The sequence below is a fragment of the Scedosporium apiospermum genome (genome assembly GCF_000732125.1).
Source record: "Scedosporium apiospermum strain IHEM 14462 chromosome Unknown SEQ_SAPIO_0087, whole genome shotgun sequence".
Lineage (NCBI taxonomy): Eukaryota > Fungi > Ascomycota > Sordariomycetes > Microascales > Microascaceae > Scedosporium > Scedosporium apiospermum.
Genome location: NW_015971788.1, coordinates 326189 through 344076, shown reverse-complemented (window position 1 = coordinate 344076; position 17888 = coordinate 326189). Strand labels below are relative to the sequence as shown.

The 17888-nt window shown below is 52.7% G+C and overlaps 3 protein-coding genes and 1 pseudogene across 3 annotated transcripts; 2 read left to right on the top strand and 2 right to left on the bottom strand.

Moving 5' to 3' along the window:
- Positions 1 to 1358: 1358 nt before the first annotated feature.
- SAPIO_CDS2811 (uncharacterized protein) lies at positions 1359 to 6288 on the top strand (the record flags this gene model as incomplete). The annotated part of the gene is made up of 4 exons (XM_016785738.1): positions 1359 to 5376; positions 5578 to 6065; positions 6122 to 6173; positions 6233 to 6288. The coding sequence occupies 4 exons, from the start codon at positions 1359 to 1361 to the stop codon at positions 6286 to 6288; spliced, it is 4614 nt and encodes a 1537-aa protein (XP_016644520.1).
- Positions 6289 to 6668: 380 nt separating this feature from the next.
- SAPIO_CDS2810 (Uncharacterized protein) lies at positions 6669 to 7755 on the bottom strand (the record flags this gene model as incomplete). The annotated part of the gene is made up of 2 exons (XM_016785737.1): positions 6669 to 7439; positions 7501 to 7755. The coding sequence occupies 2 exons, from the start codon at positions 7753 to 7755 to the stop codon at positions 6669 to 6671; spliced, it is 1026 nt and encodes a 341-aa protein (XP_016644519.1).
- Positions 7756 to 11991: 4236 nt separating this feature from the next.
- On the top strand, positions 11992 to 13491 carry SAPIO_CDS2809 (Uncharacterized protein; the record flags this gene model as incomplete). The annotated part of the gene is made up of 3 exons (XM_016785736.1): positions 11992 to 12931; positions 13020 to 13126; positions 13225 to 13491. The coding sequence occupies 3 exons, from the start codon at positions 11992 to 11994 to the stop codon at positions 13489 to 13491; spliced, it is 1314 nt and encodes a 437-aa protein (XP_016644518.1).
- Positions 13492 to 14062: 571 nt separating this feature from the next.
- SAPIO_CDS2808 lies at positions 14063 to 15799 on the bottom strand (annotated as a pseudogene; the record flags this gene model as incomplete).
- Positions 15800 to 17888: the final 2089 nt, after the last annotated feature.

Sequence of the window (17888 nt, the reverse complement as noted above, 5' to 3'; positions counted from 1 at the left end):
AACAATACCGTGGGTTTGGAAGAATCTAATATTTCCCAGTCCGTCGTCCACCTGGGAACTCGACAATCGTTCTTCCAGTGATTCTAACTTCCAGTGATCCTAACAGTGTCTTGTGAGTCCACTTTCCAGAACTATTACATCCCTGTACCTGCGTAGAAAGGTGACTTAATTCGAAGTATCAATGATGGAAGCTGGTACCTTCGGACTTTAATTGTTGGCTTTCCTGAAGAATCAATTGAGGGACCAGGCTGTAGAGCCTGCACCACTTCGCATCGATTTCCGCCATACTGAATCTGCGCCAGCCTTCATGGAGCCCAACAGCGCCGCCAATATTGTGAGAGCCGATGGACCTTTTAACCTACACACCAGAATTCGAGCCTGGACGCCTTGGAGTATCTACGAGGTAATATCATCCGCTACCGCATACCAGGAAACAGGACCGGAAAACTCCATAGAATCCTCTTGTATCGCCTTCAACACCTCTGAGCTGTCTGCTGAATCAGCATTTTCGTCAAGAGGGAACTTGAATCTTCATTGTCCCATGTCCAAGGAAGGCACGATAATACCACAAACAGACTTGTGTCCTTGTTCTGTTCAGCCCATCCAACCTTCCTTCTGCTCTGTTCCCTCTCTTCCCCTTATTCAACTTATAATATAATCCACTCTCCTCAGCCAGCCTTTGTTCATAGGATGTGGGACACGTGATGGTTTCATTTTCTGCTCAGTCCCTCCTTCTCCCATTGTTCACCTTACAATATAATCCTCTCTCAACCAGCCTTTGTTCATATTATGTGTACGACACGTGATGTTTTCATTTTTCACTCTGTTGCTTCACATTTGCCCTACTTGCTTCTTCACTTGCTCTTTAACATACTCCTTAAGTTGAAGCTAAGATATTGTTCACTCTCTCACTCTCTGTCCATCAACTGTTAGCACTAGATGTGCTCCGAGCCCTCACTCTTGCATCTCCTTCTGCTTCATCTTGCCTGTCTTGCCGCCAACTTGCCCTGACCTAGCTAGGACATCTCCAGGACAGAGGAGCTGAGGGGTGGAGGAACAACAAGGCCTTTGCAGGGCTTGTTTACCAGTCCTCTGGGTCTGCCGCAAAGCGCGACGCTTCTTTCGTTTAGTCCCTTCCATCCCTCGAGTTTCTCTTGCATCAGCTCTTACCCGTTCTCATTCCAAAAAACCACCATCTCTTCAGCCCTCTTCACCAGTCTCAGTTTCTCATCCCACTACTATACACCCAGACATAATCCCTGCAAGCCGATCCAGGTAATTGCGTTCGGTTTCCTCTCAGGAAGGCTGCCAGCACTGCCCTTATACCCTGGCACTGGCTCGCCTTCCGCCTTTCCGACATGGCATCCTCCTATGGCTTAAAAAAGGGCTCAGGCCAGGAGCATGCGCCAGCCTTGGTGGAAGACCTTGGTTTCTCTTCTGATACTACAATCGAGGAGCAAAACGACGACGATATGCTTTGGACCGTTGAGGATGTCCTCGCGGAGATGCCCATGGAGGAACATGGAGAACCCCATTATTTGATTCTGTGGACCGGTTTTCCTCTCCACGAGGCAAGTTGGGAGCCGAAGGAGCATCTTGAGCCGGACACCCTGAAGGCATGGGCCGAGAATAAAGCAGCCGTTGAGAAAGGGGAGAAGGAGCCCTTTGATGTCGAATCATGGTTCAATTCCAAGGTTCAATACCTCAAAGAAAGGATTGGCCGAGCCGAACTAAGGAACGCCAGACGTATTGCTTTGGGTCGACCCCTGACACCAACGCTTCAGGAGCTGCAGCGACAGCTCAAAGAGGTAGCTACTCAGGGAGACATCGATGTCACCGACTTTGAAACGGATGGGCTTCTGAGCGATAGCGATGATAGCTATAGCGACGAGATAGATGAGAGAATTCTGTCTCGACCTCGCCCGGTTGCCGAAAAGGATCCCGAGAAGGCAGCTTTGCCCCCCAAAGGTCGCGTAAAGCCTGATAGTCCTAACACCCCAGATGCGCCTCCCGGAACTAGCCAACGTGAGGATCCTTCGAGACTTATTCAATCTAGTGGAGCGGACGGCGCGCCTCAAAGCCGTCCGAAGGCACCACATCGAGATTCCGGCTCAACGAAGCAGGCCCCGGCTCCTGGGAAGCAAGAAGCTCTCCTTCGCCGGTCCGTGAGTAAAGTGAGTGGATCCTCCGCCACGACTACTCGGGCAAATGTAGCAACGCCCGCTCGAGTTAGAAGCCTCTTGCCATCCGGCCATCCAAGCAAGAATTCCAGGATAGTTTCTGGTGCATCCGGGCCCACGAGCCGCAACCCTGCGGCACCACAGCAAACCCCTTCCTCATCCCAAGGATCGTCGAGACTCGCTGCCAGAAGAACCACGGTCGCTAAGGGCTCACTCGGGGCTGGTGCGAACATCTTCGTGACTGGCATTGTTCGGAAACAAAGACGGCGCCTTAAGGATGCGCTCGTCGATCCGACCAAAGGCCAAAAGCACTTCACTAAAATGCGTATCCAGAATATTGCGTTCAAAAGGATTCGTGACGGGTCGGACCGTGCTCCCGATAATTTACCTAGTGGCCTGTTTCGCATCACTGATACGGCGCAGCACTCTAAGTCTATCCAGAAGCCGGAATCAGAGAGTGAGTCTAGGGAGTCCGGGAGGAAAAGTGCGAGTAAATCAACCCACGAATCAGCGGAAAGTGCAGATGGTGGCCCGGAACCGAGAAAGAAACAAAAGAAGAAATCGGTTCGATTCGCCGAGATCGAATCCGTCGCTCATGGCCCCAGCGAGCCTATAATGGATGCTCCTTATACTGCGGAGCCTGCGGGTATGGACGACGAGGAGGCTGTATTTATTCCCAGGAACAGCCCTCCCCCGCCTGTACACCAGACAACCCGGATCACAAAAATGATTTCCATTGGCGGGAGTGGCTTGGACGAGCTCGAGGTACTGTTTGACGGCATTCCTGACATGCCGGCCGAGGACTGGTATGTTCACCTCACTGGTGGAGGTCCTATTCACTTCACCCATTTTCTCACGCCACAAGATCTTGCGGCCCAGATGCCAGACTTGATTGGGGCGAACCTGGCTTCCGGTTGTGTCACAACGGAGAAAGCCTCCAATGCACTCAAAACACTATCAAAGCAACTAGAGACTGGCTCACGTGGTGTGGTTTGTGAGTACGAGAAGTACATTATCATCCTTTATCCGAATGGATGTGACATGTGGAAGGACCCCATATTCAAAGCCTCCTCCAATACCACACCTGAGTGCCTAATTCGTCACTTGATGTATGCCAAGCGGGTGGAAGGAGACCAGATGCTTTCTCTAGGTGGTGATGTCTCTGAAGCCTTGGCTGAGAATGACGATTCTGTCAGTGGGCATGCAGTTTTCGAGCACATCCTTGGCCGCGAATACTCTTCATTGCTGCCGACAGCAATGAAGAACACGGAGACTGAAAAGGTCGAGGAGAAAACGGATGGAAAGGAAACAGAAAAATCTGCGAAACCGAATGCCGTAGGCCAGGGAAGCATTGAGAAAGCACAGCATGCCTTCTTTTTGGTCGCGTCGCCAACGGAGGACAATATTCTTCGGGAGTTGTCAATTTGTCTGAAGCTTCGCGACCCTGACAGCAGGATCTACCTGTCCTCAGTTCCCGGAGCCTGGAAAGCGATGTGCCGGAGCACTAGTGTCGGCACCATAATTTTCCATGAGCCTAGCATGTACATAGTACGTCGCATGCCGGGAATCTGGGATATGCTTCGTCGGGGTGATCATTGCTTCACTTTCTGGTCCTTTTCTGGGACCATGCTACTTCGCCCAGGTCCTAACCCTACCGACAGCACCAAACCCGGTATGGTGGCAACAGGTGCCGGCGCGACGCTAAGTCGTATCTTCCCTGGGGGCAGGGCAATCTTAGTGACACCGAGTTTCCTTCTAACCCAACCACGCCGAGCATATGAACTTCTGAAATGGTACACCACCAAGGTTCTCGGCCGCCAGTCTCGCTTCACCAAACTCGTCCTAGCGAGCGACGCCGAGCAATATGTTCGTGACATCGCAAGCCAAAGGGCGCTTCAAAGTGCAGAGACCTCGGGTGTTGTACCAATCTTTGAGGGTAAATTGGACGAGAATTGCGCCGTCTGGTTCAAGCTCTTGGAGAAACTCGGTCATCTTGTTTCCGAGGCGACAGATGAGGCTGGTCTCATGGATGAGTGTCTTTCCCCGGTTATCTTTGCGCCGGAATCCATTGTCTCAAACGACGAGCAGAGCCTCGTGGATTGGTTTGCGTGGTGGTCGGTCACCGTCGCTGAAGAATATCGCCGATTTGTCGTCATTGGTACCAATGAAGAGGACATTCAAGGCGAGAATGGGTGCAAAATGATGGCTCGTTTCCCAAACTACAGACTGGACTTGGTTCTTGACTCGAGCTGGCCCGATGACTTGGCAATGGAGTCGAACGCGGACGCCACCGCGAGGGTGTTACAAAAGTCTTTTCCTTTCCCGAGCCGACTACTGAAAACCGATTCAAGTCAATCTATTACGGATTATGTTGAGGGGCTGATTAGGCGTGGTTCCAGCTTCTTAATCATGTACAAGTTCCCTGTGGGCTTCCACGATTCATGCTTGGACTATTCTGGGTCACGCGGCGCGAAACATTATACCTTCACCGCGTGGTTTGATTATCTACGACCATTCGATCCTTCCGGACGAAAATGTGTATACGGTGGATTGTTTTATACCGCTGTGAGGGGATGGGATACCGTCAGATCAGGGCAACGTCCCACCGAGTTCCTGCCGCAGCTTCCGTGGCTTGCATTTTACCGGCCTAGTAACCCGCATAAGTTTGTTTCAGGGGAGAAGATTGATGGGAGCGATGAGGTTGACCTCATCATCTGGGATTTCTTCGCCATCGTCAGGTTCCCGCTTGGACAACAGCCGACAGAGAATGCTCTCTCTGACGCCCAGCAGGATCTTATCCGGTTCGTCAGGCAAGAAACATCGAGGAAGAATGCGGGCTCGAGACTCGGAGCCGTCTGGTTGGGAGGGTTTCCACTTGATCCGCTCATTGATGCCGATCTCCACCCCATGGACGCGACGTTGGAGTTTCTTGGTAGCGTGTTAACCAACTTAAAGAAAGAGGTTCCTGCTACGTCACAACAACTGGAGCGGTCTGGCTACAGACGGGTAATTCTGGACGTGGAATCTCCTGCATCCTGGGCCTCAACTGAGGAAGAAAAGCCCCCCCAAGGTCATCCGGCTATCGTATTCCCTCCACCACCGGGAGACCGAACTGGCGACCCATCTCCATATAACAACAACATCCTCTATGGAGCTGCCTCCGAGGCTAGGAAGCGCGGCTTCACTCAGGATGACAGTGCGTTCCCTTTCAGATTTGAACCCACAATGCGGTGGTATAAAGATCAGTGCAAAGAAGGGCGCGGATACGCCCACATCCTTGTAGCCCCATGGCAAGAAGGATTTGAGATACTTGGCATCCAGTCACAGAATGGCGAGCCTCAAGAGTCATAGAGGGCAAAAAAGCCGTCATCTTCGTTCAGACTACCACGATCGTCAGCTATTGATCGGGTCGTCAATGAGTCTAGTGCACTTGTTCTCCGTCCCGAAATTGGGGAGCCGTCCTCGTATTGGCGCAAACGCCCGAATTACCCTAATCTCGAGGCTCCTCAGAGTTTCCCTGTTGGTGGAAGCTCTGGCGCGGGAACTAGTCCTCAACACCGAAGGGGAAGTGCCCAACAAACCGGAGAAGCGATTGCGCAGAAGGCTGGACAGAAACGCTGGGTGGGTAACGAAGAGGAGAACCACCCATGGAAGAAGAAGAGATCGAACCCGAAGAAATCTGAAGAGAGCCGACAGAAAGAACAGAATGGCAAGGCCGCCAACCGCGGTCCACGAAACGATGACCAGCCGACGGTCGAGTTACCTTCGCGCCGCGGCCCACAAGTCCACCCGACCCGCGTACCCCTGCTGGACTCGTATCGGCCCCACCATAGCAAGAAACGAGCGCAGGACCCTCTTGGAGGCGTGAAAGGCGACGATGCAGAAGTATGCAAAGACGCTACCAAAAGAGAGACGGGGATGTTTGACGCGTTGTACTCAAGCAAGGACGCCAAGCAAGGAGATCCGAGATGTTGCGATATGAGGAGGTTTTAGGTACGTGTCGGGGCTGCAGAACAATTCTCTTCGGAGTGTTAGTTAACCGTAAGGGCTAGGTGCCACGACACAAGACGTTGTTTTGTATGATTACGAGCCCGACATGGGGTCCTAGTGGAAGGACCATCGAGGCGTGCATGGTTATTATATTTGGCGCGAACACCCAGCAGTTCTAGATATCGGAGTTTACGGCTATAGGAGCCATGTATGAATGACTTTTATAGGCGCTGGGGTCGGTCTGAGTGGTAGTATCCTTCTCCATTTCTTTGGGGGGGGGGGGGGGGGCTTATTGTGTCAAGGTTCTCATAATTTCATAGAACTTGGTAATGACTTGACGGTTTCGCCAAGTTTAACAGTGAGAGTATTTGTACCTATACATTTATCTTGTGTTCCATCTCCTACTGTGGTGTCAATGTCAAAAGACTAATAATAATACACGATATATCTCGGCCTTCGCGAGGAGGCGGTGCGTAGAGAGGGTATATACATCGGCTTCTACTTTGTTGAGACAGGAAAATTCCTCGTACTCAAAAACACGCCCTTCAGCCGCCGTATATTATCCTTCGCCTTCTTTATCTCATCATCAGGCTCAGGCTGATTCCAGCCCAGGTGAGCATAAGACCTCGACACGGAAGTCTGGCGCAGCTCATCCCTAAAGGTATCCACGACGGCCAAAATATCCTGCATATCGTCGACTTGGCTATCGATGCCCTCCTTCAAGTACCCCAAGTTCCTCGCCAAGTTGGCAAGCTTCCTCGCCTGGGTCTGAGCAGCGGGTTCCGTCACGAGCGCCGACGCCGGGGGAGGGATCACGGGCGATGAACGACCCGAGGTCTGCGTGCCCATGTCGCGGTGGAACAGCTCCGACGGATCCTCGCATTCGCTGTCGGCATCGTTATTCGCCGCGGCGTTAGCGGAGGAAGAAGACGCAGAAGGGGGGATCTCGGAAACGGTGTTTTCGAGCTTGGCGATGAGGGTGGAGAGGTTCTTCGAGGTCTCGGAGTGTAGGTCGAGGCGGGCGGCTGTGAGCTGGGAGAGTATGGGCTCGACGAGGTATTTCTTGGTGCCGTAGAGGAGGGTGGCGAGGCTCGTTAGGGCGTAGGTGGAGGAGAGGACGAGGGAGGGGGTGAGGAGGGGTTCGGGGCCGGTGGGTTTGGCGAGGAATTCGGGGTAGGTTATTATGGGGGCGTGTGGTGTGGGTTCGGCGTCGTGGAAGGGTTCGGGTTCGGGGGTGGGGAGGGGATCTGAGGTTGAGGAGGAGGAAGTCTATGGACAGTGTTAGTTTGTTGATTTGGAAAGGGTGTGTGTGATATGCGATTGGGTTTACCTCTGGAGTTGGGCTGGGGCCGAGAAGGGACTCTATCTCTTCGTCAGATAGGTCCTTTGACTTTAGGAACTCGATCTGCTTCTCCCTCGGCGAGCTCTTGACCGTTTCATCCTCTAGGAAACGGCGCGCAATCTCGAGCCGGTCTTCCTGGACGGGAGAGGAGGGTTCCCCCGCTGCGACAACCTTCGCGACGGGCTCCGCGACGGTCTCGATGACGGGATGCTCGTCAGGTTTCTTGTCTTCCGGACCAGACATTGTTCGTTCCTATTGAGTCGGATACCAATTTGAAGGGGTTTTGTTTTTCCGGGCGACAAACTGGCTGTATTTGAGGGCAGTGGATGGCAAGGTCGGGAAGGTTTTCGGCGAGGGAAGATGGTCGTTGAAGATGCGCGGTCGGTCTGCATGTGCCTCGGCTTGGTTCAGCCCAGGCGTTTGGGACATGGAGAGTCAAAGTGCCAAATCGGTACATGAGACTTGGAGCTTGCTCGGGAAAGATTAGTCATCATAAATCCATTCATCACAATGGGAAAAAGGGAATTTCTGATTGGACTGCAGCAGGTCGCAGCAGACAACAATATCAACGTCGATCTCTCTGAAGGGCAAAAAAGCAGTCGCAAGAAGATAGCCCACACCAGGAGAGTTCGGAAGAAGATAGCGAAGCTGTCTACGCTGGCAAGTTTATCTTATTTTTATATCAGGCAGAGTCTGTCTTTCATCCGAAATGGTGCCAACGATTCAAAGCCAGATCCATGTCACGAGTGGAGAAGGCATTAACCCAGACCAAGCTTCTGAATATTGTTAGGAGGAATTGGTAAGCTGGAGTTATATCAAAAGCGTAGGTCAACAACACAAGTAGTCTTGCGGAGAGCTGGAATCGAAGGAAATGTGGATGATTTTAAAATAAAAAGGAAAGGACGCAAAGAAAAAAAAGTTGTTCTATTCCGCTCTGTTGAACCCAGCAGGTACTTTCGGGGGACCCAGGAGTTCAAGCGTACATTGTCGAGTGACTCCCGAGACGCGCCGCGCTTCCCTGCTGGTGTTGGAGACCCTGACCCCGGATTTGGTATTCAAGGCTTATGCTGGGCTCGAAGATGGACTTGGAAAGATGGGAAGGCGCGGCGCTGTCGAGGTTCAATGTTCCTTCCCCAGATGCTCCAAAAAAAAAAAAAAAAAACATCCCTTCGTCTTCATGCATTACTTGAAAATATTTTTCGTCTAATCATTCAGAATTCCACTCTCTATGGATACAAGAGAGCCACCTCTAGGTGTTATCACGCGGAGTCGTAGCGTTCTCCTTCCACACGTCGTATCACACGACGGTGTCGTATAAGTTGTTGAAGTGGCAATCGATCTTTAAAAACAATGCTCGCTGTGTTATGCGGTCTATATGCCCTCTAATGGGTCAAATGCGTCAAAAGCTTCTCATGCTGTCATGCTGTCCGGGTCTCATTCCTCTCTAATGCATCCAATGCTCGAATGCCCCCAATGCTCAAACGCCTCTCTAATGTGTGAAATGCTCTGATGCGTCAAATGCCCCAACGCCTCTAATGCCTTAATGCATCGAACCTAGCAAACCCCCAAAAACGCCTTCCCGATGCCAATGCAGTAAACAGAAATGAATGCCCCATGAATCAAAAGCCATGAATGCTAAACATGATCAATAATAGATACTCCGAAGGATACATATAAGGATACCTATAAAGATACCTGTAGGGATACCTGTAGGGATACTTGTAAGGATACTTTTTGCGACCTTTCTCCTTTGTTGAGCCGGGGCAGTAGCGTAGAGTAGTCGACAGGACGAAGGCCCCTCTCACTGCCGGGCGAGGCATTGCTCACACGCCCGATATCCGTCCAAACCAGTCTTCGAGAAGCGCACAGAGCGTGTTCGCGGGTCATCTGCTGCGCAGATGATTCTTCGTCGCGTTCATGTCCGTGCTAGGTTTGTCCTAGGCCTAACCAGTCGAGCGGGTAGTACCGTCTAGGCATTCCGAAAATGGAAATAGACTCAGGTGTCAGAGTAATGGTATACCTCGAACCTCGGTACGCCAATTGCAAATTTAAGTTGTTGAAACGTCGTTGCAGCTGCCGTGATTGACGAGCTCCCTTTCGAATTGCCCTCTTGTCAACAACAACACCTTTAAGCTAGCTAGCCCCGCTGGAGCTACGCGAGCATGATCCTGCAGACCCAGGATGCGGCATGCATTACCCGTCGGTTTCCCTTCCATGGTGATGAACTCAATGAATTTCTCTACCAGATCTGATATGCTGTTAGCATGGGGAATGACAAATGCTTGAAGTCTTGAGCATGGAACTGACTGAGTTGCGACCACTGGAGGACTTCCCCACTGACCATTACGAGCTTCGCGCCTCGCTGCATGGCTATACCTCCGGCATAGGTGGTGGCTTTGTCTTTAGGTCCGAGCGAGCAAGTGATGAGGAGGGAAGGTGGAGTAGTGACAGAGAAAAGAGGAGGGGCTTTTGGCCAGGGAGATGGTATTTATATAGACTATCTTTGGGGCATCGAAACCGAGGAGAGGCATTCATCTTACCGCCTCAGTGGAAAGACTAAGTACTAGTAGTGGATGCGGTGATTAGGTCGTGGAAACTGATATGCTAAAGAAGGAGTTCTGAGACTTGAGCCGAGATTCCACGTGGGATTAGTGAGGTGTTCCACATGCCTTTTGGCGTTTTTCGAAATGAAACCCGGTTAACGCCAGAGCTTGTGATGGAGCATGGGATGTCGTTGTCTTCGAGTTTGGTGAGAAAGAAGCGCGAGTTACTCCAAATTGCAAATTTAAGCCGGGATGCAATTTAGCATAATAAATGTGTTTATAGGGGCGGATCACTGTAATGAGGGGTAAATACTAGCCACACCACCAAACGCCACACTTCGAATCCGATCTTGCCACCTGAGGCTGAGCAGCTCCAGCAAATATGGAAGCTACATTGTTACCTTGCCTAGCCTCTGGTCTCTCTGGTCTCTCTGATCTGACCCTGGGTGAGAATCCAATCCAGCGACTCCAGCATTTCGAGCTCTCGCATCCAGCAAAAACAGACGAAGATATACTCACCGTGCCCAACCGCCAATTGTAGTCTTGGCCTTGCAGGAACCTCCCTGTTGTACGAAAGGACCCGCTGCCAGACCCTTCACAGATCCTTTTATCCTTATTATACGCCGCTGCCCGGTAAGTCTGCATTTTAATAGAATCCGATATGCCCTTTTTTTTTTCCCCCCCATGTCCATTGCTGTCGACGCCAAGAATTCAAGATCTTGTTTTCTTTATTTTTCTGATCTTAGTTCATTGTCCCCCCTTGTCGCGCCATCTCCCTCTACTATAAAACTCAACTGTGGTCTCTGCCTCTCCACGGTTGGTCGGGATTGGGGCCAAGGAGCCAGGTTTCGCCAGTGGCGGTAATGTAAAATCACCAGTCGAAATGCGTGTGTGTGCGACGCAAGCGTTCTTTCATCACTAGCTAGACCAGGGGTGGCATGGAGATAAAGTGAGCCCAGGCCTCAAGTGATGTTGATGCAACTTTGAGCTTAGTCTCTTAATTCCCCTTGCCCTGTCGCCGTCATCCCATTGTCCCATTGCATTGCCGTCTTCCGCAACTGTCACTGTCATTCGCATCCTTCAAATCCCTCCTCCTTCCATCTTCAGCCTGGCGCGTAAGCGTAGCCGAGAATCCGTATTCAACGGCAGAGGAACGCCTGGACCGGCAACCCGCCGCTGCCATTTTAAAACAAACAAAGAGTGCCAGTGCCGGTGGATGAAGGGAGATCACCAAGGGAGACAAACGATCAACAATCTTAGGATTGGCCCAGCCTGTGCGACGTCGAGAACGCGGACCGGATCCTGCCAGAGCATAACGCATAATAGGCGAGACGGATCCAAATCGCGACCGTGGCAAACCGTGGGCAGACGTCGCCTGGTGACATCTGCTCTGGTCCAAGGCCCGTTTGTCGTTTGCCTGTCTCACAAGCCAAATTTGCCCGCTTCTGCATTGTGCCCACCTTCTGGATCTTTCCCTATTGCGCCTGCAGGCGGGACGTGGAGTTAGACGTGGAGCAGCAACCTGCGCGTCAACTGCGACCAACTCACGTTGTTTCCAGTGACGATTCCTGCGAGTCTCTATGGTCCCCGGCCTTATGCGCCATAAGCTCCGGTCAAGCCAATCACCCTTGATCCATTCCTAACTTGCCTTCATACCCACGCACTTCTCGCCATTACCAATTTGATTATCCCTTTGTCTCCTCAGGCTTATCTCCCAACCACATCCTCCTCCTGCCCAGCCTCTAGTGTGGCGAACCAGACTACGAACTACAGCCTTAAACCCCCAACGAGCCTAACCCCATCTCCAATACCTTATATCAACTCCCCACACCTAGACCAGATATCAACTCTCCATCACATCTCCACACACACACACACACAAACACGCATCTACACCTGACATACACCTACACACATACCCGCACACATACCCAGCATGTCCAGCCGACCCCGTCGCTCCGCGGCCCTCCGGGCAAACGAAGCAATCACTGACATGGCAGAAGCCAACGACCGCCCCATGTCCTCCCGCTCAGACCGCCGCTCCGGCCGGACCTCAGGCGCCACCGTATCCCGGGAGCCGCCGTCCTCGCCCGACCACCTCAACCTCAACATCAAGGTATCCTCCAACAAACTCCGCCAGGCCACCGTGGGACGCGATGGCGTCAGGACGGAGCAGCAGATCTCCGTGAACAGCCGGGACAACTTCGTCGGCGGCGAGATCATCTCGGGCAAGAGGAATCGCGGTGGCAGGAAGAATTACGTCGTTGATAGTGATAGCGACGAGGAGGAAGAAGAGGAAGCTGAGGCGGAAGATGATGAGTCTCTTGGTCATGATGAAGAAGAAGAAGAAGACGAGGATGAGGATATGGATGGGTCTGGTGAGGAGGATGCAGAGGGCGAGGTTGACGAGATGGATGTTGACGCAGATGGAGAACCTGATGACTTGGGCGATGAGGACGGCGAGGGTGATATCGACATGGATGTTGCGCCCGCGTCGAGCATCACCGTCGGAAGGTCGACGAAACCCACACCCAAGCCCAAGCCCGCACCGGCTCAAAAGCCAACAGCAAATGCCTACGACGATGACGATGATGACGACCTCAGCGATCCTGGTCCGAGTGACATCGAGGAGACCATTACGTATGGCGAGACGATGCTCGGCGATGATGACGCCGAGGGCGAAGAAGAAGAGATCGAAGTCGCCGCCGAAGGAGAGGAACCTGACGCCGAGGGCGAGGAGGAGGAAGAAGAGGAAGAGCTCGACAGTGATGAGGAGGGCGCTAGTAGGGCTGAAACTCCGGATCTGTCGAAGATGACGAGGCGGCAGAGGGCGAGGTTTGAGGATACGCCGCAGGAGTACATGAAGCTTTCAGATGGTAAGTTCTACGATTTTCTCACATTCGTCTCGCCTCTCACCCCTTTCCCTCTCATATACCACCAGTATTGCTAAAGCGCCACGAATAGAGGTCCAAGTAAAGAAACACTTTACCGCCGAGGAACTGTCCATGCGCCGCGCCGAAATGGCCCGTCGTCGCCGAAACCTCAGCGAAAAACGCAACGAAGAAGTCAAGGTAAATACTTATCCTCCCCGGCTCTCTTTTCCTCCCGACTCCCCCAAAGTTTTTCGGAACTGGAAGAGATCGTATACTAAACTCCCGACACTCTACAGATGGAAACGATCAACAAACTCCTCAAAAAACAAGCCCCCAAGACAAAAGGCCGCGCAGCAGCCGGCGGCGCCGGTGGCGATGAAGAGGGCGCCGAGTCCGAATCCCAGAAACCTGACCCCACGACCTTTAGGTGGATTAGCGATCGCGCGGGGAGCAGGATCGCCCTTCCCGAAGAACTGTTGGCCTCTCATGCCGGTGACGTGCTGAGGGCTCGTGGTGGCGGTGGAGGATTGAGAGCTGGGAAGGTGGTGGAGGAAGTGCAGTAGGTGTGTCTGTTGTTTTCTTTTTGGAAATGGAGTTTCTTTTCTATCCTCCTCTTGTGCTGGGGGGGGGGGGGGGTTATTCCGGGTACTGGGAGATATGGGAGGGTTAAAGAGTTTGTTTCTATGGTTTTTCGTGAGGCAGAGTGTCAGACTGGACACTCAAGTCGATATCAAAAAAATAGATCTCAATAAATCCCACATTCACATAGATTTCCCATTTCCCGGCATCACCATGCTATGAATGTAATGTCGATAAGAGGTGGGTATAGTATAGATACGAAACTGTTGCACAAGACCATCGCCATCGCTCTCAACTCGATGCCATGCAAAGCAGGAGCGGAAAAAAAAGATATTCAAGAGAAAACCTACAGACAACACGAAACACGCAAAGATACCATTCTCCCATTACCCAAAACGTAGTTGTACCAAGTCGGTCATGAAACTTCAATGCCGCCCCCTTCCCAGTATCCTATAAATGACCGTCATGATATCATCCCTCCAAAAGCAAGCTCGCTTTCTCCCACTACTCATATAAACCAACCGTGTTGCTAGAACGTCGCCGTACGCCGCGCCCTTAAGCCGCCGCAGGATGATGGTGATGAATGCCGAGAATCCTCTGCATGCTCCTACGAATGCCGCCGCCTCCAGCATTCTCACCACCATCCTTATCCCTACCTAATAATCCAAAGCTCATCCGCCTCGCCGTGCTTCCGCTCTCGCTCGTCTTTCTCTTCTTCTTGCGGATGGCCATGGGCGGCGGAGCCATGGTTGCCCTGGGAGGCCACTCGCCATCACGCTTCCAGCCGCAGACGCAGGCGCGAAGCATGTCGGCGAGGTTGACGGGGCAGCTTGGGGTAAGGCCGTTGAGGACGAGCTTGTCGTAGAGGGCGGGGTATACGGCGGGGGTGATGCTAGCGCGCATGGGGTTGGCTGGGGGGAGGATAGGCGGGGCGATGGGGATAATGGTTTCGACGGGCAAAGGGATCGACGGCGGGGCCGATGCCGTTGAGGATTTCGTTTGCTTTTTGGTGATGACCAGCGCTGCTCCTGGGTCCTTGTGGGGGTCCGAAGCATCGGAAAGCACAGCTGCGGAGTCTCCACTCTTGCGCTCCGTTGGAGACGACGATAGTGGCGTTGCTGGCGGGGATCTGAAGAATAGTCTACGGGGGGAAAATCCAGTCGTTGGCGACACGGGCTTTTTCCTGAATCGGACTGTTCTCGCACCCGTCCAGGCATTCCGCCTAGCCTCGAAACAGGCCAAGCCTACGTTCCAAGTTGCTTCTTCTATGACAGCACGACGGCGCTTTTCCTTCTTCGACAGAATTCTTGCGCGAACCGTCTCTCCTACTGTTTCGGGGCTCTCGAATCGACAGGATGCCGGTGTGTCATCGTCTTCGCTGGAATCGGATAGCTCCGAAGTCCATTCAAGGCGTGGGCGGAAGTGCGCTTCGTCCTCGGAGAAGATGCTATAAATCGACGACGTGTCGCCATCACTCTCGTGGTCGTCGTCAATTGCAACATCGTATTTACCCTGCTCTAGGTCTTGATGCGTGGTGATTCCTCCATTGGCAAAACCGACGGGAGGTTCCGTTTGGCGGCCATCGGACAATGGTGCCGGGATCGCCTGGCTGTCTGTATGCGTGATGCTAGTCGGTGGGGAAGGGACCGCCAAGACTGTAGCATTCTCGGAAGGAGAAGAATGTGGGGTAGTATCAGTCCCGTCAGTAATGGTAGGAGGCGATGCCGTTGCCGTCGTTGTAATCGAGGTCTGGGCTGCGTGTTCGGCGTTAGGCTCAATGTCTGCTGCGTGTTCGGATGTAGGTGCCCCCGCACCGGCAGCGGTTGCCGATGCAGAAGATGAGGTGGTTTTGACAGGCGGCCATGTGAACTCCCAATCGTTGCGGACCTTTTCGGCGAGGAATTTCTTCACGGCGGCCTTTTGCTTAATCTTATCCTTGCTCAGCAAATCCGGGTCGCCATAATCGCATGTTTCCGGGGGTAGGGAGTGGCGAAACTTGGACAGCGTTGCCTTGGGGGATTTGTACAGGTCGGAGAAGAACATTGTTATGGACTGGCGGCGTGGGGTGGTCGTGGGAAGCTCAGAGGCCGCGGGAGTAGGAGTAGGGTAGGATTTCCGACGGTCGGTGGGAACATTCGAGGAAGGCGTGTTTTGAGAAGGCACCTCGCCGGGAGCTGGTGAATCCTCCTTCCTTCCACCGACGAGCTTGGAAAGTGTCAAGGGGGAAGAATCATGGTTGACAGGATTGAGGCTGTCGGGTTGCGAGGAGGTCTTTATGAGGCTCGGAGACATGTCCATCAATGCACGACCAGGCAGGCCGGGCGGGAGTATTTGGTAGAGGGGGGGAGGTAAAGCCTAGGGTGGATTGGTAGGCGGGGACTGTGGCGGCGCTGGCAGCTCAACCACACCCTGCTCGCCTCAAGTGTACGAAGTACGTCTCACCGCCCTAGAGGGGGCAAGGATGGAGGCGTGAAAGGAGTAGGGAGAGGTGGCGGGGCTATTTGGTGGTTCGAATGTGAAGGGACCAGCATAAAGCCGAAGAGAGGACTGGCGGAATAGGCAACCCGTGGGGTAGGACAGGGCAGGACAAGACAGGTAAGGGAAAGACTAGAAAACCTTCTTAAGGTGGCAGACCTCCGGTGGCGGTTGGTGGTGGAGTGGAGATCAAGAGGCCGAGGCGAGATCTACTGCCTGTCAGGAGTGAGAAAATAGAAATAGAGTGCAAGTGCAGGGTATGTACATCAATGTCGTCAAAGCTGTTAACGTCGAGTCTATAGAATTCGGGGGCGCGTATTTACGTCTTCGACGGCGTCCCTGCGTAAGGATGCAAACATGCGGGGATCTAATAATATCGCCGAAAAAATATAGCATCAGTACGCATGAAGAGACCAGAGTTATCGACGGCGAAGACAAGAGGGTGGCAACCACACATTCCTCGGCCACTTATGGAGTGTGACGACGGTTTGCTTTTTCCGTGGTGCAGTGGCCCTTCTCGCTGGAGTACCCGAAGTTGCCAAGATCGCCAGCGCCGTTCGCGGTCAATGGTCATCGAAATCGAAAGCGAGCCAGCAGGGTTCAGGGCGTAGGCCGTCGGCGTTGAGTGGTTCGTGATCTTTCGCCGTGCGAAGGGCGTGCTTCGTAGTTTAGATTCAATGTTGCGTGCGAGTGACCTTGCCAACTCAAGCGGGTTAGGCTAGTTCTTTTTTCGTTGGAGTAGAGCCGCTGGTGCTTTGACAGAATGCAGGGCATGGGAAGCCAGGAGAGGGAAGGGAGCAATATCTGCTGCGATTTGATGCGGGGAAGCTGGTGGCTGCGGGGACCGTAATGCGTTGGCCTGGTCTGGTCTGTGGTTTCGAGTTACATGTTACATACAGAAACAGCGCGGCCGAGGGAGAAGAGGGTGCGGCTGCGGGTTCGGGTAGGGATGCGGGTGGCAGTCGAGAACTCAAGGACTCGAGGCGCAAAGAGGTTGGGAAAGGACAAGCGGAAGTTGATGTCTCTCGGCTTGCTGGGCTGAGTTTGGTGGAGAATAAAAATAAAAGTGACACAGAGAAAAATAGAATTTGATAGTAACGAACCCAGGCCCACTTTGTCCACTGAGTCGTTCAATTGATCTTGGTCGGTCGGTCGGTGGTGGGCGGTTTGTCCAAGGCGGCTCCAGCTCGAGCTAAATTCCAGTCAAGTACGGAAGAAGTACTCCGTGCACACAAAGTAGTTTAGGAGGTATAGTTATGGTCGGTCGAGATCCAAGTTCATGATCTTGAAGTTAGGCGATTTCCGATCAGCGTCGAGTCTATCAATCATCCATCGTCCATCGTCCATCGTCCAACGTCCAACGTCCAACCTCTACTAGGAGGGGCTCTTGTACTCACAATATAAGACACTTGACGGATTCGTTTGATCAAATGTTAATTGAAATTGTTTTCGTCTTGGCTTATTGCGATTATCTGTGCTTCATGCTCCGTGCTTGCGAACATGAAGGGTCGGGTGGTTGGGGAAACAGATGTGTTCATCAATAGTTCAGAGATACATTCGATGCTCGCTAAAAAGGCCCAAAAAGGCCCAGCTTCGAGCTCTTAGTGCAAAATGCAAAGTGCAAAGTGCGAAGCCGCAACATTCAATTGATGAAAATATTCCAGGGCGCTCTTGTCGTCGATGCAACACTGAGGTGAAGCTTATAACTTTATAAGCTTAGCGCCCACTCGGGTTCGTCAAGGCTCCTCCGCACCTGCCAATTGTTCGGCACTCGCTGCTCCACCCATACGATGGAGTGACTGCACTGCCCGGATGGAATTGGCTGGCAGGCGAGCTCTTGCCACAGACGAAAATATTTTCTGCGTCCCGTGATGGTCTCGCCTGCATGACATCGGAGTGGGAAGGA